Source organism: Buteo buteo, chromosome 1, assembly GCF_964188355.1.
Source record: "Buteo buteo chromosome 1, bButBut1.hap1.1, whole genome shotgun sequence".
In the NCBI taxonomy this organism is placed as follows: Eukaryota; Metazoa; Chordata; class Aves; order Accipitriformes; family Accipitridae; genus Buteo; species Buteo buteo.
Genome location: NC_134171.1, coordinates 13,767,071 through 13,792,357, shown reverse-complemented (window position 1 = coordinate 13,792,357; position 25,287 = coordinate 13,767,071). Strand labels below are relative to the sequence as shown.

Sequence of the window (25,287 nt, the reverse complement as noted above, 5' to 3'; positions counted from 1 at the left end):
ATTCTTCATTCCCAAGAAAAAGTGAACTCACTAGTTAAAGTAACCGTAGCAGCGGCTCAGGTTAAGTATAAAAATAAGCAACAGCAGTCAGTCTTTCTGCCACCTCAGGGCAGCTGTGGAGACACGTGCTGTGAGGCACAGCTTCCGAGCTCTCCGCAAAAGTCACTCATGTGCTGCCGGTTACTGCAGGATGATCTTACCACTCTTGCTCTCTCACACAAAGACAACATCCTTGGAGTTCATTTCTTTGGGAGTGTAGAGCCACTAATGGTACAAAATAACCATGTCTGCAAAGGTGCTTTCAACTACCAGGTTAAAAACTTTGTCTTTATTTCTTCTAGCTTTTACGGACAAAAGATTCTCTCTACCTTCTCCCAGTTCTGATTGTCCTCCTATACTAAAGGGTTTTTGTTCATGCCCATTACCTCTTGGTTAACTGCAGTTAAAATCAGGAGAGTTCTTGGGATATCAGGTCACCATTTGAATGGAGTGGCCGAGTGTGAGGCTTAGCTGATTTCACTGTATTTAACAAATCCTCTACCCTCCACCTTAGTGCATAAAGAATAAAACTTTGTTTGAGTCCCCTCTGTGAAAAGAATTGTTCTTTGTCAGCAAAATGAATTGGCAGAAGCTGAATGCCATATTACAGCATATGCAGAGCTTTCCCATGCAATGCTGGAGTGAAGTGCTTGAAGCAAACAAGTCCTATTCAGTGTATTCAGGGCATATCACAACGCTATGGAGCTGCAAACCATTGAATATCTCAACTCACTCCCAGTCATGAATACTGTATCCCTCTTCCCTTGTTTACCATTATCCAGAAAATCCATAGACAAGATTTATTGTCAGCTGTGCTTTTTTCTTCAGCATTTGGGCATGAATAACATGTGAAAACTCACCCAACCATATGTGTATTCCTCCACTGAATGGTGTCCACAAGACAGAGGTCTCCGAAGGTCTTCTAGGCTCTACTTCTAGTGCCAACTGAGTGAGACCTTTTGCCTTGGGCACATCACTTAAAAACTTAAGGAAAGAAGATTTGTGAAGTGCCCTCAGTGTGCACCTAATAAAAGCACTGATGCAATGAAGCTCCAACTACTGATGCCAGTGAGTGTGAATTAGACACTGTGAAGTACTAATGCATCAACAGAAATAAAGGAAAAAAATGCAGGAAGGAAAAAGCCTCACACTTGCATCTTGATTGCATACCTAATGACAAGTATTTTGCCTTATTTTTACTTACCAGGTCAACACTGTCATCTCCATTCTCCAATCTTGTAAGTTGTGAGTCCTTTTCTTTCTTATTTTTCAATGTCACCCTACCTTGATGTTTTAAAGCCCTATTTTCATCCAAAAGCTCTTCCATTTTTTCCTGTAGTTTGATTTCAGATAATTTCAGACTATAAACATGATGGCAAGATTCTTCCAATTTTCTTCTGAGAAAGTCTTCAGTGTCTTGAGAGCACTGGAGTTCAGTCAGCAGGTCTGCCTGTTCTCTTCTGTTGTCCTCCTCTTTTTCTCTTAAGAACTTCAGATTTTGCTGAAAGGCCTTGAGGTGGCTTTTCATGTCACACTCCATGTTTTCAATGCAAGTTTTCAATTCCATTACTTCCACATCAGAGTGTTTATAGCCTTGAGTCCTAATGGATGCTGATTCCAGCTTCTGCTGGAAATACCGCACCATTCCCTCTTCTAACTCGGATGTCAAAAGAGCAATATGGGCACTAAGATCAAGGACTTGCTTTTCCAGCCTAGATACCTCACTCCGAAGGTAACATTCCCTTTCTCTCAGCACTGCTGTCTGTTGTCTCTGCCTTTGTTTGTAGTGCTCAAAATACTCTGACTGGCTTTTTATTTCATCTTCTTTTGTCTTTAGCTGCTCCTGAAGCCAATAAAATTTTTCCTTTTGCTTCTTCTCTGACTTTTCTTGGTTTTTAACCTGTAATGTCAGTGAGTTGTATGGTTAACGTCTTAATACCAAATCTCTTCTTCCCTTATCGTTTTTCTTAATTTTGCAATAATTCTGCCCTTGTTTTCTGAAAACTCAGGAATGACATAAGTAGAAATTTTTTAAAGCCAGTAAAATCTTGCATTTAGAGAAAAACTGACCTACTGTTTTGTCATTTCAGCCATCACTGAAACATCTCAGTAGGAAACAAACAAACAAAACACAAACTCACCCACATCATCTACTACTATATAAAATACAGGAAGCTTTTAAACACTTTCTTTTGCATGTTCTACAGTACATATTAAATCAAAAGAAATCTTTGAACTGGAATTCATAAAGCTGGCTCTGAACTATACAGTAACAGATCCTTAACACTGACAGTAGTGTAGCACTGAGATGTTACAGGCAGAGAAGCTGTGGTTCTGTTATAGAAAACAGAACACGCACTTTCCAGAGACCAAGGTTTTGCCCTTTGCCTTCAGCATGCTCGTCATCTGTCAGCTCCTTGCACGAACCCCCTAAAAAAGGAGAAAGGAACAGATGCCTTCTGAATCAGTTTGAGAAAGACTTTGGTATTTTCATTTGCACCAAAGTGTGTTTGAACACAGAGACACACAGAGGTGAAAGATGTCATTGAAAGCCAGAGGAGGCTTTCATGCTGCCCATGCTGCCCTTGTTTTGAGCAGAGTAAGAGCCACCAGTATCATAGGGCCATTGTGGCAACTTTGAAGCAAGACTGAAGGCAGCGAGACATTACTGTATTTCTTCAAGGACTTCTTTAGGTCAGTCTTTTTGTTCTTCGGTACTTTCCCATCTGATGGGTTCACCGGCAAGGACAGTACAGGAGGAACACTAGGATGAAATGTTATGCAAAGTCAGGTAGGTGTGGGATAATACTTTGTTTGGTTAACTGTTGATGGGAATATATGTCCGTCTAAGCTTCCTGAGTCTTGAAAAATATATGTCACTTTTAATTAAAAAAGCGAAGACTATTGTTCATTCTTAGGAGTCTTGCCGCATGGTACTAGTGTCCTGTCAGAGTATTCACCTTTGACCTAAAATGCTGAGAAAATGAAAGTGTATCTTATGATAAATAGAATCAAAAGACATTGTTTCACTGTAGACTGTCCCTGAAAAACTTTCATTCTTTCTCCATTGCCATGGATCCATCCAATGAGCCATGCAAACTAGGTAAAAATGCTTGTTGTATATGTTATCAGCCAACAGCTGACCTTCCTGATACAAAACATTTCTGTGAAGAAGGTCTAGCACTCGGGAGAACGGAAGGCTTTCCATGCAGAGCTGACAATTTCAGAACAGACACGGGGGAGAGGGAGTTGCGGGGGCATGCAATCAGCAGTGGGATGTTCTTGGCTATGAGGGAGCGCGTCAGCTTGCTCCAGCAAAGGGCACTCTGTGGAGGAGGCTCTCACCGGCGGGGGTTTGCGGAGTGGTGGCCCACATGACAATGCGTCACAGGAAAGAAGGTAAGACCCAAACCAGTCTGGGAAAGCTGGAAGAGGACGCAAAGCTAAGCAGGAAGCTTAAAGTGGATGAAACAGCAGGTAGGGCCCAGCTTGAAAATGCATGAGCAATTCAAGACTCATCTGACGGGCTGAGCAGCTGCATTTTATCCAGAAAACAGGCCGTGTTAGATGTGTTGTGCTGTTGTATCACATGTGGTAGGGAATCAAAAAAATGCTTCATTATGGGGCTGGAAAGATAAAGTCTGACCTAGGGAGAAGGAGTACGCTGAGTGGGTTCTGGGGAGAAAGAAGGAAGTGGGAGCATATATCAGAGATCAAGGGCCTGAATGAGAGGAATGATGGTAATACTGTCAAAAGTATTAGAGAAATAGAAAGTAGGGCAAAAAAAGACCAAAAAGTTCTTCTGATTCCTCTGGTTGTAGAAAAAGAGAAAGGCTGAGATGATTTATTGCTTAAAACCAGAGAGGTCACTGGATATGAGATGATTGACTTATAAATTATTACCACAAAGAGAAGCTAAACTAGGTCATTTGAAACAATATCCTCCTCACCAAGTCGAACAGGTCCTCCTGAATGTCTCGCAGTTTCCCTTTAACTCGTACATTTGCATTTTCAACCTGGTGCAACTTCACGTTTAGTTGATCAATCGTCACAAGAAGTGTTTTGTGTGACAGCTCCAGCTCTTTCATCCTGTGATAGTGAGAATGAAGATCTTTGCTAAGTAAATACCACACAGTACAGTTCCAGATGGATAAGCAGTCATCAGCAATCCATTAATTTATCTTTATTTTTCCATTTTTCTCCCAACAATAAAATAGTAACAAATTGTTGATCACTAATAATAAATAATAAACACTTAATTCTTAACAAGTCTACTGGGGTTTGCACATTACACTGGAGACTCTCAAAAATGTTAAAGACAACATCTATGTTCATTCTCTCTCTGCTGGCTTAATATGAAAACCATAAGCAAACACATTTACAAGATTAATGTTCACTGAAGCTTGGCATGCTATATGATGTAACAACTTACCATAAAAAGACAACCACAACACTTTGGTCTCTACATGTATCTGATCATAGGATTTTGCTATGTTCACAGTTAGCAAATTCAAATTTTATGATGACAGTAAATACTTCCCATCAAAATTACGATTACAGGTAACCCACAAGTAACTGTGTGTTTTACTGACTAAAGGGAAAACATCTTAATTGTAACATACCTCACAGCGGGTACTGAAACCTATAGTGCATAACTGTATTGACTTTGTCCACAAAGCTGGATTTTGATAAAATATAGGTTCACTTCGCCTGTTGCTATTAAAATGGTAGTGTAACATGATGTGGTGTGATGTGATGGGATTCCTCTACACAGGAGGAATACCTAAGATAATTTTATGAGAGCAAGCTTCATGTTTTCCTTAAGGTTTTCTGTCCATTTTCAGCCTACACATCAAAATTTTCTCAATGCTTTAAACAGTTGTGAATTCTAAAACAACTTTTTCTTGTTCCTGAGAATTTTTTTCCAGTCTCTCATCTCCTGTGGCTGGTACTAGAGCCTCCTCTTCTCATCTCAGAGATGCACATATTACCCCCTATGCCCCTCAGGACTGTGCTGTACCATATCTTCTTCCTTGAATTTCTTCATTCAACCTTCAACAGTCTTCCACTCAGCTCCCCTGCTCATTTCTCTCTTCTAGCTTTGTTTTACTGCCCCCACCTGCCAAATTTCCAGTTACCTCCATCCCAGCATGACAACACTACCTTCATTCAAAAACCTCACATAAAAACATATTTCTGAAGCAACAGGATTCAGACAGAAAACACATCATTAAATAAGTACCTATTCATGTATCAAAGTAAACCTGATAAGGTCCTCCCCACCACAGGCACTGCATAATCTAACACTGGTATCAAAGGAAACGGGGCCACATCAGCCCAAAACTCTGCCCTGGCTAGTTTCAACTACTGACTCTGCTTCTCTGTTTTTTTCCAACAGTTCTGCCTTCCACATCATTCCTTGTCTCATCTGTCTGTGCTTCAGCCACAAGAACTTCAGGCACAGGATTTCTTTTCTTTCTACTGGCCACCCAAGATCCCTGAAAATGGGCTTCCTATACCCTGGGCAAATTTCAGCTCGTGATTTGCTCTCCTTGAACTGTTCTCTCATACTTTCTTTGTTTTGGTATTAAAGAAAGTTCTTCCCATCTTCCCCTCCCCTAAATCTTTGTTAAAATAGGCCTATTCTTATGAAAGCTTCCATTTCAAAAAAGATTCATTATTATTTTGACAAAAAGCCCATTATTAAAACACTTCTGGCCAAATCCCTTGATGAATCAAAGCAATTAAGAAATCATACAAATAATTATTTTGAATGCAACTTATATTTTCTATCCTTTAAACTATTTGGCTTTGTTTAGAACAGTGCAGTTGCTGACTATTAAAACCTTGATCTTATTATTCTAGTCAACTACATAATTAATGCTTAATGGCACAGTTAGCTACTGTAATGATTAGCATTAACATACTAAACTAGATGAAGCTTTCTGAAACAATGGACTTTTTTTGCAACACAAAATTCCAAATTAACTCTTAAAAGGAAAGGGATATAATTTACAAACAGAATTTACACTTTAGAAGTATTTAAGAATGAAACATCCTGAGAAAGCTGTCTGGATATTTGCAGCAAGATCTTAGATCATGCTGTAAATCCGATTAAAACAATAAAAACAAAAAATTGAATACTGCATTTCTATTCTGACAGCTACACAAAACACATACATGCATCTTATCAGGTACTCTAAAAACACATAAAGTCTTTCTTTTTGCTAGTTTTGCATGTATCATTTGACAGCCAGTACATGTGGGAAAGGGAAGAGTACATTTATCATATCACATTAATTTTGAATGCAAAACCCCCTTTTATTTACCTGTTTCTTAGGACAGAATCTGACTCCACGTAGTCCTCTAGAACACCTTTCAGTTTTTGCTCCGACTTTTCCAGCTCTTTTACTCTGAGGTTCAAATTCTCTTCTCCAGCACTGTTTACTTTTTCATCAGGTATGCTTGCATCTTCTAATTCCTGGAAAATCCAGGAAGTATCAATTTTAACATTGAAATTCTGGATATCAAATCCTTCATTACTGGGCATTTTAATACAGTAATAAAATTCTTGTTCTCTTCCAGATGAAGGATCCATGATGAAAGAAACCCAAATTATTAGGTTCTCAATGTACTGCAGTCTAAGCACGCAATAAGAGTCTAAGCCTCTAATGACAAAATGAACAGTCCTTCTTGATTCTGAACAAATTTATTATTTATGAGAGAGTCTCATTTCATTAGCCCCAAAGTAATTCAGCATGTATGAAAGGAGTTGCAGTTCACAACATGAGATCCCCATAAAAGATTCAATTAGACTAATTCATGAAGGAATTAGGCATCAAAGTTTTGAAAAGAGGATGATTTTCTACTAAATAGAGGAGTTCATAAAATTGAGTATGTTTATCACAAAAAAAATCGTATTTATTTTGGATAAACATCTGATGTTTTTAATTGTTTCAAGACAGAAGATTAAAAAAAAGATATTTCCCATTCAAAAGGCAATCTATGACTATTTCAGTTTATTTAACTGGTATTTTGGAATTCTGCATTCAGTATTTTACTTAAAAGTCTACTTCACCTCTGAGAGGTTATGAAACCATGCCTAAAATGAATTCTCACACTTGGGCTTGGGAAGGCAGCTAAGTTTGGTTTTTTTCTTTTGCCTCTTTTAGCAATAGCTGTAAAAGTCCTTCAGCCTGCAGTTCGCCTTCATTTACAGAAACTCTCTCCATTAAGTTGTATTGTGTTTGTGTGGCAAGGTCTTGGTAGCAGGGGAGGGGGCTGCAGGGGTGGCTTCTGTAAGAAGCTGCTAGAAGCTTCCCCTGTGCCCAACAGAGCCAATGCCAACGCCAACCGGCTCCAAGACGGACCCGCCGCTGGCCAAAGCCGAGCCCATCAGCAATGGTGGTAGTGCCTCTGGGGTAACAGATTTAAGAAGGAGAAACCTGCAGCAGAGAGGGGAGTGGAATGTGAGAGAAAACCTTCTGCAGATACTGAGATCGGTGAAGAAGGAGGGGGAGGAGGAGCGGGGGAGGAGGGGCTGCCCCTGCAGCCCGTGGTGAGACGGCAGGCTGTCCCCCCCCAGCCCAGGGAGGGGAGCAGGGGAGCAGATGCCCACCTGCAGCCCGGGGAGGACCCCACGCCGGAGCAGGGGGATGGATGCCCCCGAAGATGGCTGAGACTCCATGGGAAAGCCTGCGCTGGAGCAGTCTGCGCCTGAAGGACTGCAGCCCACAGAAAGGACTCACGCCAGGGAAGCTTGTGAAGAACTGCAGCCCATGGGAAGGACCCACGTTGGAGAAGTTCATGGAGGACTGTCTCCCGTGGGAGGGACCCCACGCTGGAGCAGGGGAAGAGTGAGGAGTCCTGCCCCTGAGGAAGAAGGAGCGGCAGAGACAACGTGTGATGAACTGGCCCCAACCCCCATTCCCCATCCCCCTGTGCCGCTGGCAGGGAGGAGTAGAGAAAATTGGGAGTGAAGTTGAGCCCAGGAAGAAGGGAGGGGTGGGGGAAAGTGTTTTAAGATTTGGTTTTATTTCTTGTTATCCTGCTCTGATTGGATTGGCTACAAATTAAATTGATTTTGCTTTTTTTCCCCGAGTTGAGTCTGGTTTTTGCCTGTGACCATAACTGGTGAGTGTCCTGTCCTTATCTCGACCCACAAGCCTTTCATTATATTTTCTCCTGCCCATCCCACTGAGGAGGAGGATTGAGCGAGTGGCCACGTGGTGCTTTGTTGCCGGCAGAGCTTAAACCATGACATAAGTATAGTCCTATAACTCACATCTGTGAAATGCCTTTGCTTTTGCTACATTTGTATTGATTTGGAATTGGATCTGTAATTGGAATTCAATCACTGAGTTTGGGCCTATTCTCCAGAAAATAATGCAATTACTTTTTTCTTTTTGTAAACAGGTGCTGAATCTACAGAGCAAAGAAAAAGAAGAAAAAAAGAAACGTTTATTTTTGCCACTGAAGAGCAGAAAACAGCACAAAATCAATGCAAAAAGAATAAACAAATAGTTCTTCTCTTATTGTCCCATGTTTTGATATGTGCTATTCACACATATAGTGAATTACATAGAATTTTATTCTTTTGGCCCATTATATCACTCACTGGCCTTATGTCAACCACACAAGGACCAAGAGCTGAAAAGATTCATCCACTCCTCAGTCCCTTGAGAAGCCATACTTAAAAGCTACAAGTGTGGAAAGACAAACGAAGTATAAATCCACATGGACAACACAGTTCAAACCACTTTGTGATCTTCTCTAGACTTAGCAATCCTCGCTTCTCAGAGACCACGCATTCCTGAGACCTGTAGATGAAATCATGGCTCTCCCCTGGCCTGTATAACTTCCCAAATGGAACGGTATCTTTGATTTTGAGCTCCTTGAGACACTAATATTTTATCTGTATTTATTATTTGTAAAGTGAACAAACATCCTGCTCCCTGACAATGGGCATTCCTGAACACTAATGCAAAAGGAATATATAATAACAGTGAACATTGTTACTCTGCTCATTAACAATTTATAGTGGAAGCCAAATTAATGTAACTTTCATTAGGCTGTGCCCCAGCCAACTCATAAGCTGTAAAAACAAAAATTCTTAGTGGTATATTTTGCAGAAAGTAGTCAACAGATAAAAGCAGTGAGGATGGACCAGGCAGGAAATAAACTGACACTTAAAATCATTACACTGATTTCTACTCACATATTTCTAGTACATGTTCTTGTTTGTAAGTGCACTTTTATTCACTGATATAATGAAAGTTAATACAACAATTTCTAAAGTTGATCGCAAACCTCATGATCCATTAAGCTCTACACTTCTGATGCTTCATCCTGAAAACTACTGAGTACTTCAGCATAAAACCAGGAAAGCTGTTATGACTGATATCGGAAATGAAAAACTTATTGTTTCCTTCTTCACTTATACAGCTGGGACATGTGATTTAAAAGCTATGTCACAGAAAGTGAAAATCAGGGGACATGTGATTTAAAAGCTTGTGTCACAGAAAGTGAAAATCAGGCCCAGCATCTTGCATGGACTGAATCGAGTCAGTTAACACACTGACACAGTTATAGAGCTGTTCGCAGCTCTATAATAAATACCAATGGATAGTAAGACTGGAACGATATACTTAGTTTTCCAAAACTACAAATCCTGCTAGCTCAGAGCAGAATAAAAACATCCTGAATGTCATGGAAAATGTCACCCAAATCAGCCAGTTCCTTTGCGAAAACTGCCATGTGTGAATTACAATGTAATAAAACACACACACACAAGAAAACAAAACTGCTCCTACCTTTTCTACTTTGTGAGAAGACCATCTCCCGTCCCTGCAGTGCGCTTACCGTTGCAGCCACATGCTCTGACTATCCCATGTTTGTGCTTATAGTTTCATTTCCAAAGCAGTGATGACCAAAACTATATCTATGAGAAGAAAGAGTGTTTCTTTGCCAAGTGAATCACACTTTCCAATTTCTGTTCCTTCATCAGCACCTGGTTTGGTTATCTCAAGCTCTGTTTATCTCCCGTTGCGGTCCTTCTCTTCAGAGTAATGCCAAAACTCTTCCTTTTGCAGTGAAGACCTCATTTTTCCACATTCTGTCATCACACTGCTAAAAGTTTTAACTAAACCACAAAAAATCTCTATCTGAAAACACATTCTCTAAATGCTTGTTCCTTTCGAACAACGCATTGTGAGCAATACATTCTTTTGGGGATCAAGTTTCCGAAGTCCTGCATGATCCTTGTTTCCAATTTGAATTGTGCTTTGTACCAGGAATCAGGGTTATCCAGTCCCTCACACAAGCCACAGTTTGCTGCATCGGACTGAATTAATCTTGTGGAGTGCCTCAGCTCCTTCAGCAGGTAAATGATCTTGTTTGGTGATTCTTTGTGAAGAGTACATCTCTGGTCTTACTTCAGAGCCTAAAAATTATCTGAGAAGACTGGCTTCTTTTGAGGCTGATTCCTGCACCTTCAACAGTGAGATATTCAGTTGCTATGAGAAATCTTTTCCTCAGTTTTCTTTGTGCTGCCTTGATTGTTCTTTGCCTTATCTTATTTTTTTCAATCATGATTTCCACTTTATGTGATGTATTATCGTAACCATCTTATTCCACTCTATGTTCATGTTGGAGTTCAGTGTGTCCATGGGAGCAGACTTGTTTCTCTGTAGCTTTCTATGTAGCCCTTTTAACGCAAAGATGATTTTCAAGAAAATGTGAGAGAGGAGAAAGTTATCTTTTAATATTGTGCTCTTAATATTTTCAGCGTGCCTCAACATTCCAGAAATAATTAAAATTATCTATTTCTTCATATTGCCTTTCCACCTCTGACACAATAATTTGCTTTTCCCTCTTTGAAAGAAAAACCTAAACTTTCTGAGTTTTCTAACCATTCTCCATCTTAAACAACTCTTTTCAAGTTTCATTTTTTCACTCTGTGCTTCACCCAAAATTTTTCTTTCAGTTCAGGTGGTCAATGTCCTTGACTGTTTATCTACCTCTGCTGCTTGAGGTTGTGCCATTTTTGTTTCCTGGTAGCTGATGTCAACATTTTTTTATTTCACCTGGGAGGATGCCATGATTTCTAAATATTTATTTCCAACTATTTCTCTGCTTATCACATTTGTCTACACACCCTTTTCTTCAAGCCCCTCTTTCTTCTTGAAGAGATAACTGAGCACAGCACATCATGCATTCTCTTTTCTTGACCTCTCAGGCCACCCCAGGATCTTCCATTCTTCTAGTGCTATCTTTACAAGTTATTGCCTTAGTTTTCAAAAAACATTCAAAAAATCATTTCTCCTATGCAGTTTTTACCCACTTCAAAGTTTTCTTAGTTCAATCTACCATCTTGCCTTTCTCCAAAACCCATCTCTTCTCCATCTGTGGATTTCTAACTTATTAATTTAATATGAATTTTACTACTGCAGGGTTGTAAATCTCTATTTGTTTCCAACTTTGAACAGTTTTTTTCCTGTCAGCTATTTACTATAGAGAACTTATTGTCAAACACTTAGCTTTTTTATATAGATATTAAAAAGGAGATTCTGTGTTTCCTGGGTGAAATGCAAACCACGTTTGTTGAAAGCATGCAGTATGGAGACAAAGATCTCAGTACTGTAAGAAAACCATTTGGTAGATAACAGTTCACACAGCAGCCAGTAATTGCACTTGTATTTTTTTCCAGTGTTTGATTGGTGTGAGAGTGTAAATTCGGTTTAGATTTTTTTTCAGTGTTTATGATGTGCTGGTCCTTATTTGATTATCAAATCATTCCAGCTTGAAGCTATATCTTAAAAAAAATCTCTAATTTTAAATTCAAATATTTTGCAGCTTCAAGTATTATGCAAACTGTTTTATGAAAAAAATGCACCAATTTAAAGCTGCTCAATAAATATTTTCTGTATTTTTGCACGTGGACTCAGCTGTTCACTCCATAGGTTCTTTTAATAGCCTGTATACAAAAAAAAAACAACAAACACAAACAGAAAACAAAAATGAGAAAAAATCTGTTGAGTTTTAGACAGATAACATTAATTTAGAAATAAGTGTTGGCATCCAGCCCTAAATACACAGACACCACAATCCCTTTCTAAAAGTTTTATATTAGCTTCAAAATAACAAGAACTACTATTACTACCAGTAAACCACCTGGTTTGTCTTGAAATAATGAACAATGTTCAAGAGTCCAACTGCAGTTAAGTCTCTTAAAATAGGCTTTGCTGTGTTACATTAATCAGAGACAGATTCACCTCTGGCAAGATGAATTAAAGGAAATTGCCCTCCACACTAGCACCACAATATGACATGCACTCCTAGAAATGTGAGTTGAGTAGCGATGTGTCTACACAGCCATTATCCCTGTGTTATCCCCTCAAAATGCTTGTCACCAACCTTAAATTTAGCTACTTAAATAGTTGCTGTTAACAGGAAGAATAGCAGGTTATATCAGCACAATGTATTTTCTGGAGATTATACCGGTAATTTTTTCTTCTTTTTTTTCTTCTTTTTTTTTCTTTTTTTTTTTTCAAAGGGGACCCATAATACTTTCAGCTGTGTCAACACAGAAGCGTATAGATCAGGCCTAAGCCTTGAACTCATAAAAATTTTTGAACCAACATTATCTCAAAATATTTTAAATGGAATTTTAAAAATGCTGGTGTCTCACTAAGTTTATAGAATATTTATAAAGTGTCTCTAAACGTGGCCAGTATACTTTTCACAGTATTTAAAAACAAATATGTTCATCCAGATGTTAGTACCACTAAGCAGGACCAGAGCAAAAAACTGGATGAAACTCCAGACTATAGCTGGGTGACTTCCTTTAACATTGCTCTTTCAGACTTACATCAACCAAGCAGTGTCTGTCATTTTCAATCTCCACAGAACAGAAAATTCAACTCAAACTGTGATAAGGTGAAAAGTGTACCACAAGGCTCCTCCTTTCTTCAAACACATCTTTATAAGCATATGCTCAATTTTTGACAAAATAAAGGAAATTTCAAAAGGAATGTTCAAAATGCTGTAAAAATATTACTCAATTTCAACTAATTTTTAACACCCATCTAGCAACCAAAAGAAAGCTACTGCACTTGTAACAAATCAATAACACCCTTGGATTACATTCCACCCATATGCATCTACCATCATTTTATTGCAAAATATAAAACATATGCAGCAACACTAGTAATGGAAGACCAGAGCCAGTTCCCAAGAGCATCAACAGAAAGATGATAATTGAATGTATTGGGAGCTGAATAAACCCCCAAAAGAGCCCATGATAATACAGGTCTGATTGCGCAAAAGTACTTGTGAACTGGGCAGAAGAAAATACTGTTTCAAGCTTAATATAAGGTAAATATAATAGCTTTTTTGAGTAACTATTGTCATCACATGCAGTTTCAAAGGAGTTGATTAACTGTATTTCCTACTATAAGGAGATTCCATGAATATAATTCACAACAGATTCCAAAGAAGAAAAAACTTGGAAAAATTGTAAAGGTAAAAACATTGTGTATTTTCTGTTAAAAAAAAACCCAAACAAAAAACCAACCAAACAAAACAACAACAAAAATGCTGTGTAAATATTCAATAGTTTTAAACCATGGCTTAATCCTCCAACCATTAGGTTGTTGAGTTACCAACCTTCCTGAAAGGCAGGGTGCAACTTGCATTGCTCCAGGGAAGAGGGCTGAGACTCATTTTCTAAATTTTATTTCCCTCTTGTTCTATGTGAAAGGTGAGCACTGCCACTATAGCTCCTGCTATAGCTGAAGAAATTCACTCTGTCTTTTGCATTGAACTGAACGGATCAGGACACTGTGGAAAGGATAGTGGGAATGATGGTAGTGTCTCAAGGGAGAGACATGGAGGTTTCTCATCCTCGCCCTTTCCATGTTGCATGAGCACATGGAGGGTCAATCACATTGCAACCTTCAAATCATTTCAGAAAAGGGAAATTAGGTTATTATTTCCTACGTATTTCATGGCTTCAAGGATCTTGAGGAAGTAAAATTAACGCCTTTTTTGCATGGGTGGTGATGCTTACAGGGCTTTGTATAAAACAAAACTGAAAACCAAACAGCGTTTGCCACCTCTCCGTCCGGCATGACAGAAGGTAGGATCCTGCAGCAGTAGCTGAAATTTTAGACAAAATGTACCTGCTCTGCAGAATTGAAAAGCACCCACTGCAGTTAGGGCAGTCAGTGTCTTAGAATGCAAATTCATTTCTCGTTGAAAACCCAACGACTTTCTGCAGAAGTCTAGGAAGGTAACTGAAGGCATCCAAGTTGGATTTTATAGGTGACTCTTCCTCTCTGTGCAAGCAAAACCAGTATACCCTCCCCCACAGTTTCAGGGTCTTACGAAGACAATTCTCAATACATGGCAAAATCTAAGAGTTAAAAACTGAGTACAAAGAAATATAAAGAATACCAACCACACGTCTTGGCTCAGTTGTGTCATCAAGGCCACAGAATGAATGCTAGTGAAAAAAACAAAAAAAGGAACAAAAACTATAACATAAGATCAAAAGAAAATGAGGAAAAAAGAAAAGAAAAAAGATGTAAGATATGTAATATGAAATCCAATGACATTATATTAGTTACTCTTACATCAATACTAATTGAGTTGATCTGAAAGAGAGATATAGTATACCAACCTTACTGTAAAAAGAGATAACAGGGTACAAAATTCAGTATTTGAGGGCAGCTTTACAAAGGACAACACTTGTAGATTATGTAACTTCAGAAATATTAGGCTTGGCTTTGTGCCTCAGTTAAGCAAGTCCTTACAATTACACACCTGAAAGCTTTCCTGAACCAAGACTTACCAAGCCAAGGGCACAAACTAAATGCAACTTAAATAGTAGAGAATCAGTTATGAGAAAAGCTTGATGTGTTTAAACAGCATGTGTTCGTCATGCATCAACTGAGATTTTACATTATTCTTTTGCATAGCCTTTAGAAGCAGGACAGTTTGCTGAAAAATCTATAGGGCAAAAATGCTGTCATCCTTATGTTCTGATTTGACAGAATTTTACATAAAACTTAAAAACTGAATCCATTCTTAAAGGAAATTAAAAAGCCATACTCATGACACAGTACATATAAGTGGTGCATTGCCTTTAGCTACAGCCAGCAACGAGGCTTAGCTATAAATACTGTTGTTCCTTCAAAAGCATAAGAATTCTCTCCACAAGAAATTATTGTGCTCAGTATCAGCAGCATGTAGGTGTCAGTCTGCACCCACTGACATATTAAACCCTCAGAAAAACAATGAAGTAGAAGTATATCATTCATTGATTCTCTGACAACACAATCTTCCTTCTGGCAGTCAAATTCAGAATGGGATTTAATCTCAAGGAAAAAAATCAAATGTAATACAGGTAGAAGGAAACCCTCCACCCATCCAGGAGTTGAAGGTTGTTAATAGAAAATGATGAAGCTTTTTTGAGATTTCCTGCTAATGTAACACTAAGGCAAAAATAACATTAAACATTTTAACTCATTACCAGCTTTCTGCTAAGCTTGTGATTAAGCTGTTCCTTTTCCAATACTTCTCCCCATCCACTCAACTGATGAACTAGCACAAATAATGCTAACTTCCATTTTCAAAATTAGCAGTCTGTCTAATCCAATACCTACTCTGTAAACTGTAATGGCAATGCATTAAAGGCTTACATTTTGGCAATAGCAACATCTAGAGATTTTGATGTTTTAGAATAGGTGGATAAACACTAATATTTGCAATAATCAACATGTAAGGAATCACCTTTTCTCCTGATTTTGGCTGGGACAGAGTTAATTTTCTTCCTAGCAGCTGGTACAGTGCTGTATTTTGGATTTAGTATGAGAATAAAGTTGGTAACACACTGATGTTTTAGTCATTGCTAAGTAGTGCTTATCTTAAGTCAAAGATTTTTTTCAGCTTCCCATGCTCTGCCAGCAAGCAGGTGCACAAGAAGCTGGGAGGAGACACAGCCAGGACAGCTGACCCAAACTAGCCAAAGGGATATTCCATCCCATAGGATGTCATGCTCAATATATACACTGGGTGGAGTTGGCTGGGAGGGGCTGATCACTGCTTGGGAACTGGCTGAGCAACTGGTGAGCAATTGCATTGTGCATCACTTGTTTTTCTTGGGTTTTATTTCTCTCTCTTTTTGTTACCTTCCTTTTCATTACTATTATTATTAATTATTATTATTGTATTATTTTATTTCAATTATTAAACTGTTTTTATCCCAACCCATGAGTTTTACTTTTTTTTTCCAATTCTTCTCCCCATCCCACAGGGAGGGGAGGAGTGAGCGAGCGGCTGATAGTGCTTAATTGCCAGCTGGGGTTAAACCATGACATGTATCCCTCAAGTTTTCTCTGTTTTGAGGAATTAACTGTAGCATCTTAGACATCACTGGCTGTTAGGCAGGAACAGCTTCAGGTATGGAAGTGGTTTGGGGCAGAAGAGGGCAAAGGCAGCAAAAGAGCCCTTTAAGGGGAGAATACTGCCTATGTTTCTCTGCTAGTGGAAATGGGGACCACTGCTTTCCTGATGGATGCAGACAGACTAGCCCCTGATGAAGGGACAGTGACATTAGTGAGTGGTGAGGAGGTGAGGAAGAAACCTTCCGACATCCAGCAAGCTGCTCCCCAAAGCCTTTCTCAGTTCTGCAAACACCACTGACCTCTTTGAACTCCCATTCAGAGTCCTCCGAAAGCCTTCCTTTTGCTCTTTTACCCCATTCGGATCCCAAAAGAAGAAAACAATGACTGAAAACTCCACTAACTTCTCCATTCAGCCCAGCAGCAGGTTTATGTAGAATTAGGTACCCATACATACCAGAGAAAACGAACCTGAGATGATGTGACTCGTCTTGGGATCTAGGCACTGCTTTAGCAAAAGCAACTTAACTAAAACACTTTGCTAGGGCTTAGAGAAAGCCCCATTGTCAGCCCATGCCCTGCAGAACAGCCTAAACTCCACAGACCTGGGAAACACTTGAGCCCACAGTCCAGGAACCTTGTGCCATCTCTTGTTTGGGACCACAGTGATGCAAATATACTTGCTGTCTTAAGCCTCAATCAGAGCTTCCTCAAAAGAGGAGAAATTTTGGATCCAGGATATTGATTTGGAACTTGTTTCTATCTTAAAGCAAGAAATATTTGTTTGTAGTGTTTGTCCCATGCACCTCATTAACTTTGTTTTGATTTTCAGTACTTGCAAGTTTTGCAAAGCAATGTTATCTGAAGAACAGGACTGAGCTAACCAATTCTGTCACAGACAAATCTTTATGTTGTTTCTTGATATGAACCACAGCAAATCCTCCCTCTTCTAGTCTAGTGTCTTTCCAGACCCCTTGATGCCTTTCTGTACTTGATAGAAAACCCAGATAGCAAATAATTTTGAGCAAACTAGGGACAGAGCTTCATTTCATGAAGTAATAGCTTGAACTCAAATTTTAGCTTGTTTTAAAATAGATTTTGTGATATTAGGTTAAGCACTATTAACATCAATGCAACAGAGGAAAATAAATTAGTATGGAAAAAAAAAATCCATTGGCATTGTTCAGGCATTTATTTACCTTTTCCTCAATTTCTTTGAGTTGCCTCTTTTGAAGTTCTATTTTATCTTCTAGTTCTCGAATTCGCTGGAACAGAAAAAGCAAAGTAGACATTATTATATCTAATTTGAAAAGTATATGAATCAAAAAGATAAGAAATAGACTAAAAATTTAGGGAACAAATGCCCATTACTAATGTAACACTTCCTTTACATTTATATTAGGCATGTGCATGGCAGGATTGCTCCATGTTTCCATACAACCATGGCATTTTAAACAAGCTGCACATTCAGAACATCATGTTTACTACCAGGAGTCTACTCATCACCACTCATTAACCACAATTTTAACATATACACACAGACAATTCCAATTAGCACCAAAATTTTTAGAAGTACAACACTACTTTTTCTGCAACTGGCAGAAGTTTTTCTACTTACCTAGACAGTCAGCAGACTATACTATTACATTTAATTTTAACTCTCTATTTTCGTTTCCTATAAAACATAACTATGCTTCTGGCACAGTCACACTATACTGGAAAAACAGAGCACATAGTTTTTCAGTTCATCACCAAGACCCCATCCAGAGATTCGACACCGTCCAGAGATTCAGCTCCATCCTATAGCCACAGCCACCTCCCACCAGTCAAAGGGAATGTCTCCTTCACCATAGCTCTCTGTATTTTTAAGGATTTTCCTTGTTCGGTTCCACAAAGGTTCTCCAAAAATACAACTGTTGTTGGGTCCACATATCCTATCTTACTTCTGTCCCCTTGTTTCCTTTCTATAAGTTATGCCTTTTAAAAAATATTATTATTTTTATTTTTCTGGGCTTCTACATTAAGAAGATGCATTTTATTACACTTCTAGTATATTGTACTTGTTACAGATAAAGTAGATTCATAAATATTTTTTTAATAGGCAAAAACCTGGAATCTCCTACTAACATCCATGGGGAATCAAGGAGCAACTTCATATTATCAGCTTTTTCTGGATTAAGTACCTGACCTCTGCCTGGCCTACAAGAGCTAAAGTTATTAACAGTTCCTGAACTTCGAAAGAGAAATTATCATCTACTCTAATTTCTATGCATAGGCCAACAAAATTAATATAGCAGCTGCTGCACCACTCCCAAATTATTTTATTACTCCCAAATTGATTTGAACAAGAGTATCTCTTTCAAAACAACATCCAATCATTACTTATAAACCTGTGTGATCAGCTGATGTTGATAGTTGATTACCTGCATTCAATTCAAAGACCCCAGATAGTGGGAAATGCTCGACACTCATGGTAGCCCAGGACATTTGCAGCAAGGCAGCACCCGATCTAGTGACCATGTTGGTTTTGAGAACCACAGAGTTTGGCTTGAAAATTGCAAATCTAACCTGGAGCTACCCCAAAGATGAGGCACATCCAACCCTGCAGTTCACTTTGGCTAGGGCACACTACTCTCCACGCAAATATTGCAGACAGGTCACAAGCAATGGCTTTGTTATTGTTGCGGCTGTTTTAAAATAAAAGATTTTGCTTAAATGACTGTTTTGAATATTATACAGGCAGAATAAGTCAATCAAAACCTCCACTGTATCATGCTGCAATGCTCAGAGATTTCCCCAGATAATATAAAAGCACAAACCAGATTACCCTCCTGTGACACAAGTGCCTGCAGCTTTGCTGACAGTAACAAATGCCCCAAGCACAGCTGTATTAATTTCACTTTTCCTCTATTACATTTGAATTGATTCATACTTCATCTACGCTGCTCAAGGCAAGTCTATCTTTCAGGCTATCATCTTCATATACTGTATGTACCAGGAATATTACAATCACTGTAAAAAGCCATGGGATGAGAAGCAGGCAGATGTAATCACCTCTGAGATCTCTGGTCCATCAGGTTACACTCCTGTTTCTCCCCCACTTATTTCAGTTTTGCTGATTCCTACTTACAACCACATCCCAGATCTGAGTGACAGACTTCAATTCTCTGGAGGTCCTGCTATACTCTGTGATAAAATTTGACCATGGTGAGGTAAGTGGAAAAAAGCAATATTTTTAAATACCATTTTCACCTTCAAGATTTATCATGTGAGATATTTTTTTCAATATCTGCTGAGAACTTGTCTCCAGAAACAAAGGAAAATAAAAAAGCCCCCAAACATCTGGTGGCTTTCTCACCTCAGGGTTTACAGCAAGCATTCTTTTATAAAAGAACATGTTAATTAGGATAAGATGGCATTTTTCAGATTTGGGAATTCTGTTAATTAAGTAAAAATTGAGATGTTATTATTCCCTTATGAATTTGCAATCTTTTCAAAAGATTACAGCTATTCAGCTATTCTCTCTAGCTATTCAGAATAGTTCTAAAAAAAAAAGGGCTGAGGCTTCTGTTTTCCAGTTCCCACCCGTAACTCATCATAACTGTTAAACTTTGTGAGATAAAAGATAGAGAATAGTTTTAAGGTGAAGAAATACACACTTTCCTAAAAATCAGTTTAAATACAAAGACAACGTAGCAATTGAAAGGGAATACACACGAGGTTGAATTTCTTAGCAGTGAAATCTACAATAAATCCTCAAAAGAACTAGATTTATGTCAGTAAGGCAGATATATTCAGGGTGGATATAATCAGTAGGGGAGATATTTACATGTATACATGCGTATATGTAGACCTGTTCCAGACTTGCCACGCAAGGATAATATGCTGAAGACAGGTGACTAGTGTTTAAGTAGCTAGTATTCCCCTAATATGAGCGGAAATCACAATGGCAGAAGACTTACGTTGCAAATGAGTAAGATTTTTGTAACCAACTTCTTTACTACAGTATTAAGAGTTCAAACCTGGACAGGTCAGAATTTATTCTAAGACACAACCGTGGGCTGGACTTTTCTATCAGGTATCAAAGCTTGGGGTTGTTTACTTCTAGTTGTTTACTTGCTTTCCCCTGGAGTATTGTAGGGAGGATTATCCAGGAGGATGAAGTGGGCGTAGCTATTCCCATTAATATCCTCTAATTGCACAGGGTCAGCACTGGAAGATAACCAGCCTAGCTCAGCTATTTATATATCCTGAAAAAATGGATTTAACTCATTTATTGCCATTTAACTGCAGAGCCGGCCTTAAAAATATATACAGGTATATGCGATATATTGGCTGGAAAAAACAGATTTACATCTGTATACAGTATTTAACACATAAAAATAATTATTTTCCCCCATTGTACCTATCTGCATTTACAGCATTATCTTGATCACAAAAAGATAACAATTTCCAAAATATGACTTTAAAAAATACATGTAAGCTACATGCAATAATCCTAGCTTTAACAAAAAAAGTATCTTCTAGAAGTAGCAAGAGATGTTCCTCAGTCAAAAGTTATATTAAACTACTGAGAAGGAAATTACATAAAAATTACACATACTACTTAAGACCAAAGGCAGGACTTCTTGAGATTCAGTATAAGCACTTACAACTTTATCTACTGTTCCTTTTATTTGCAAGAATTAGCAATCAAGAAGCTGTGGACTCACTTTCACATTTTCAACACTTGATTAGGTGCTTTCAGTGAATTCTGATTTGTTTATGTTTGCAAAAGCATAACTGTGACAACAAATCACGCAGAACTATTTTATTGTTATCAAGAAATTCTACCTGCTTTCATGCTTCAGGGCATAAATTGATCAGTAAGTCAAGTTTTTCCTACTATGTTATACACAGCTATAACAGTTGTACTATAGAGGACGCATTTGGCTCTATCCTTGACAAGGCTCACAGGAATCTTGCAGGGTAAATCCAGTGCATTTTCAACTGCACAAAAAACTACGCGAGGAAGCAACAAAATCTACTGTATCTTGCCCTCAAAACATTGAGAAGTCTCGGTTGAAAAGAAAGCCACAGGCTGTTTTGTTTATTTTCTTTTTTTAAAAAAGGGAGGGATAGAAGATATGGATAGACAGCCTAAAACCAGCGCAGTGTTTGTGTTTCCTTTAAAGCCCCTGCAGTGGTCACAGCGCGGGCGAGGATTAGGGACACAGTGGAGTGGGGTTCTGCTGGGTTCTAGCAATTCCTGTGTTCCTGTGGTTAATAGCTGCCCCTCCGTCATGTGAGTGCGCCTTTTTGGGAATGACAGGATTCATGGGAATAACACTGTGTTGTCAAACCACGGGGCCATACAAAGGAATTACTACAGGCAAAGAAAGAGCTACAGTCAGGCAAAAATAGTGCAATGAGAAGGCGACCATGAGAGAGAAGAGCGCAAATGTTAGGGACGTGGATTCTTAACACCGCCCACCTCGCCCGCGTCCAAAACCAACCTGCTGAAACAAGGAATACTAGTTTGTCATTGATTTTATTACAATAGCAAATAAAACCTCACAAAACTTCTGGATGACGGATGGGTAGATTTGTGAATACTCCCTACCTTCATCCGCACAGAGCTCTCCTGAGTTTTGGAAAGAGGGGTGGATGAGCACCCATTTCAGTAGGGCTGGCACCTCCGTGAGAAATCATCCTTTCCTAGCAATGAAGTTTGCTGCCACTTCAAAGTGCCTGCAAGCAGCCAGAAAGCAGCCGGGGCCGAAAGGGCCGTACTGGTGTATGGAGGGAACAGCAGATGGCTCTGCCGGCCGGACTACGGCCCCAACACCCACTCCAGCTCCGGCAGGAACAAGGCTCAGCTGTGAAACGCATTTGTACTTCTAGACGGCCACAGAACAAAGATGCTAAAGATGCACAACATATGCCTTACTTGTTCCTTACCTGCAATTTGAACAGACTTTGAAGTTCCATTATAAAATCTTTCTTAATGGTAGTTCCATGTACATTATATGTACAAAGGTAGGTGGCACAGCTATAACCCTGATGGACAGCCTAAAAATGCTAACAATTGGGTAAGAGAGAGAACATCCAGAAGGTTCAGACAGCTAAAGCATACATTTCCCTTGGAAGTCTACAGTGCGAAGACAGGCATATGACTGAAAGTCTGCTAAAGCACCCCTAATGTGGCACCAAATATGACATTACTGAACAGAGTAAAAGGGAAGTTTACCATTAGTCATTTCCAATTGTATCAATTATATGTTCACTGACTGCAGTGATCATATACTGTCCTTCCTCTTCAATCCAATGCTTGGAGAGCTCCCAAACACAAATGGCTGTCAAATTGCCGAAAAGCAGGAAATTAAACAGTTTTCTCAGCAGAAGAGTCCTAATGTGCAGAAGATTCCTCCTAAACGCTCATAATCCTCATTTCCTTTCACCTCGTGATGGGAAATTTGTCTTTCTGGGAAACAGGATACACTTCTTGAAGTGCAATTATTCACTTAAGCAATTACTTGTCTTTGGTAAACTTGGATGGCAAGTGCATTTAGTGTGTATCTTCTAATACTGTTAGGGAAATTAAGACAATCAGCTCTTCCTTTCTGAAGTAACAGAGAGCTGAGACACCAAGATGGGACTACACGTTATTACTCCCAGCACTTCTGACCTTCCTCCAGAAGGAGAGTCTCTAAATTTGCATGAAGGATTGCTTTATAGGTAGTATGCTGCCTGAGCTGGCCCATGCAGGACCAATTCAGGCGTCTCTGCACCTACAGCTCAGTTTTCCTGACAGCTGGATAATTTCCCTAGAGATTTTTGTTTTCAAAATACATCCAAACTCAGCAAAAGGCTAGATAAACCAAGATACAAATTAATTACTGTCATGCCTCCCTTGTACAAAGGTGCAAAAAAAGGGATAATACCATTTTAAAAATTGAATTACAGGCAATGGGTTCCTTGCAGACCATTCAAACCAGAGGTCAGGTCCAATGGAATGATATTAATGCATTGGCAGTGAAGAACCAGCTAGGTGCTGATTTCAAAAGGGAAACTTCTGTAATTTTTAGCATGGTCTGGCTCCTGTGGCTATACTGCAACCTCAAGGTCACAAGCCACATCTCTGGGATGTCTGAGGAATCAAGGTTTAGGTGAAATGCAAGCAGCATGATGCTGGATATGTGCCTGGAAATATTACTCTATTTTCACTAACAGAGAAATTCCAGTAACACAGGCTTAGAAAACTCAGCTTGCGTTATGGAGCAAAGGAATACAAATAGTGAAGCTGATAGTGGAAACAGTAGTATTGCACTTCAATTACTTAACATCATTGAATGGTTTAGCCAAAACGAGAATATCGCTCCATTTAAAGAAAAAAAGTTAATTGCATTCCCACACAGTATACATGAAGTACGCATGCCAACTTGTGTTATAATAGCAATCCATCTACATTAAGTACTGTTTCCATTAATGTAGTGCCCATTGTAAAGGAGCGCTGAAATAAATGGAAATCCTTCTGCTGAGCTCAGTGAGCCCTGGATTGCAGTCTCAGAGCTATCATTTTTCTGCTGGAGGCAATAAATCAGCCCAATAATGATTTGTCATCATTTTGAGACTTTGTCATGGGAGGAACTTCAGCATTACAAAGAAAGAAAATTAATCTGAGATGTAATGAAGTGCCATACTACTCTAAGAAGCTAGGCCCAAATTTCCTCCACCAAGTAACCAAAATGTGTGTATTTCCTCATTTGTTTTAGTTTTTCTTTCACAATAACTCAAATTCTGATGAGAAATGGACTGTCTCTCTCTACAATTACATGGTCACTTACACACATGCTGTTTTTTTGACCTGATCTCCCAACTACCTTTTTAGTAGCAAACACAGATTCTGACAGTTTTGGTGTTTTCTGTTTATTGGATAGTGATGCAGGCTAGATGAAGCGGACTTCTTCATCCAAGCCTTTTGTCCTCTCCAATTCACTCATAGCATTACCCAGTCATTCACAGTCCTGAACGAACATCATGGATGGCTTCAGATCCTCAAGGAGCTTTTGCCAAATGGGGAAAATGCTACAAGGAAAGGAACTTCTGTGACAAACTTCATCTTCCAGACAACTATGACCACATCATCCTTCGCATAGGTATTAAGATGCAGAACTGATGTTCTTGTTTCCTAGATAAATGTGTAAGTAAATACCCCACCTGAACAAACATACTGTTTTACTGACAGCAACACTGAGAAGATCAATTTATCTGGCTGCAAAATATGCTCCTTGCCATGCTACTACAGTTGTGAAAACACAAGAACGTACTAATCAGGGGGTTTAGAAATCACCTTAATAGTTCCTGTGACACACTCTTATTGGATTTACATTCATCAGCAAATCCAAGAAAACAATTTGATAATTTTAGCACAAAGCAGACAAAGAAGGATTTGCTAAGCTGCTTAGAGCCTTGGCTCTGAAATGTTGGAAAGGTTCAGGTTGATGTACATTCACAGGACAGGCACCATGGATGGACTATATCAGACATGAATAGTGTTTTGAATCTTTGAAGCCAGCTTATGATCAAGAATGTATCTCATTCTGCAGCAAAATTTAGCAAGGGAAATATTTTATCAATCTGACAAAGGGAAGCATCAATATTTTTTCATTATATCATTATTTTAAGCAGCTTCTCAACACTATTAAGACACAGGTATGTAAGATCTTTAATAATGTCAACAGCATGACTATGTTACATGTATACATTTAAACAAAGATGAATATAAACTGACTTGCCTTTAGCTATTATTCAAATCACTAAGCTGATGGATAAAATTCCTTAATGAAAATAAATATTTTCTTGA

At 38.8% G+C, this 25,287-nt stretch overlaps 2 protein-coding genes across 9 annotated transcripts in view; both read right to left on the bottom strand.

Moving 5' to 3' along the window:
• The window catches only part of C1H4orf50 (chromosome 1 C4orf50 homolog), a 56,433-nt gene extending 44,812 nt beyond the window's left edge, over positions 1–11,621 (bottom strand). Inside the window, exons 1-4 of the mRNA XM_075022765.1 lie at positions 9,852–11,621; positions 6,369–6,520; positions 3,990–4,128; positions 1,244–1,939 (exon numbers count right to left, since the gene is read on the bottom strand). Coding sequence (XP_074878866.1) covers positions 1,244–1,939; positions 3,990–4,127 — 834 coding nt within the window. The 5' untranslated portion in view covers position 4,128; positions 6,369–6,520; positions 9,852–11,621. The remainder of the gene's footprint in view (positions 1–1,243; positions 1,940–3,989; positions 4,129–6,368; positions 6,521–9,851) is intronic.
• Positions 11,622–11,761: 140 nt separating this feature from the next.
• JAKMIP1 (janus kinase and microtubule interacting protein 1) overlaps positions 11,762–25,287 on the bottom strand; it is a 161,801-nt gene continuing 148,275 nt past the window's right edge. For all 8 annotated transcript variants that reach the window (XM_075022785.1, XM_075022795.1, XM_075022777.1 and 5 more), the window contains 3 exons: positions 17,642–17,707; positions 14,498–14,542; positions 11,762–12,013 (listed from right to left, as the gene is read on the bottom strand). In XM_075022785.1, the coding sequence (XP_074878886.1) occupies positions 11,981–12,013; positions 14,498–14,542; positions 17,642–17,707 (144 nt within the window). In that variant the 3' untranslated portion in view covers positions 11,762–11,980. The remainder of the gene's footprint in view (positions 12,014–14,497; positions 14,543–17,641; positions 17,708–25,287) is intronic.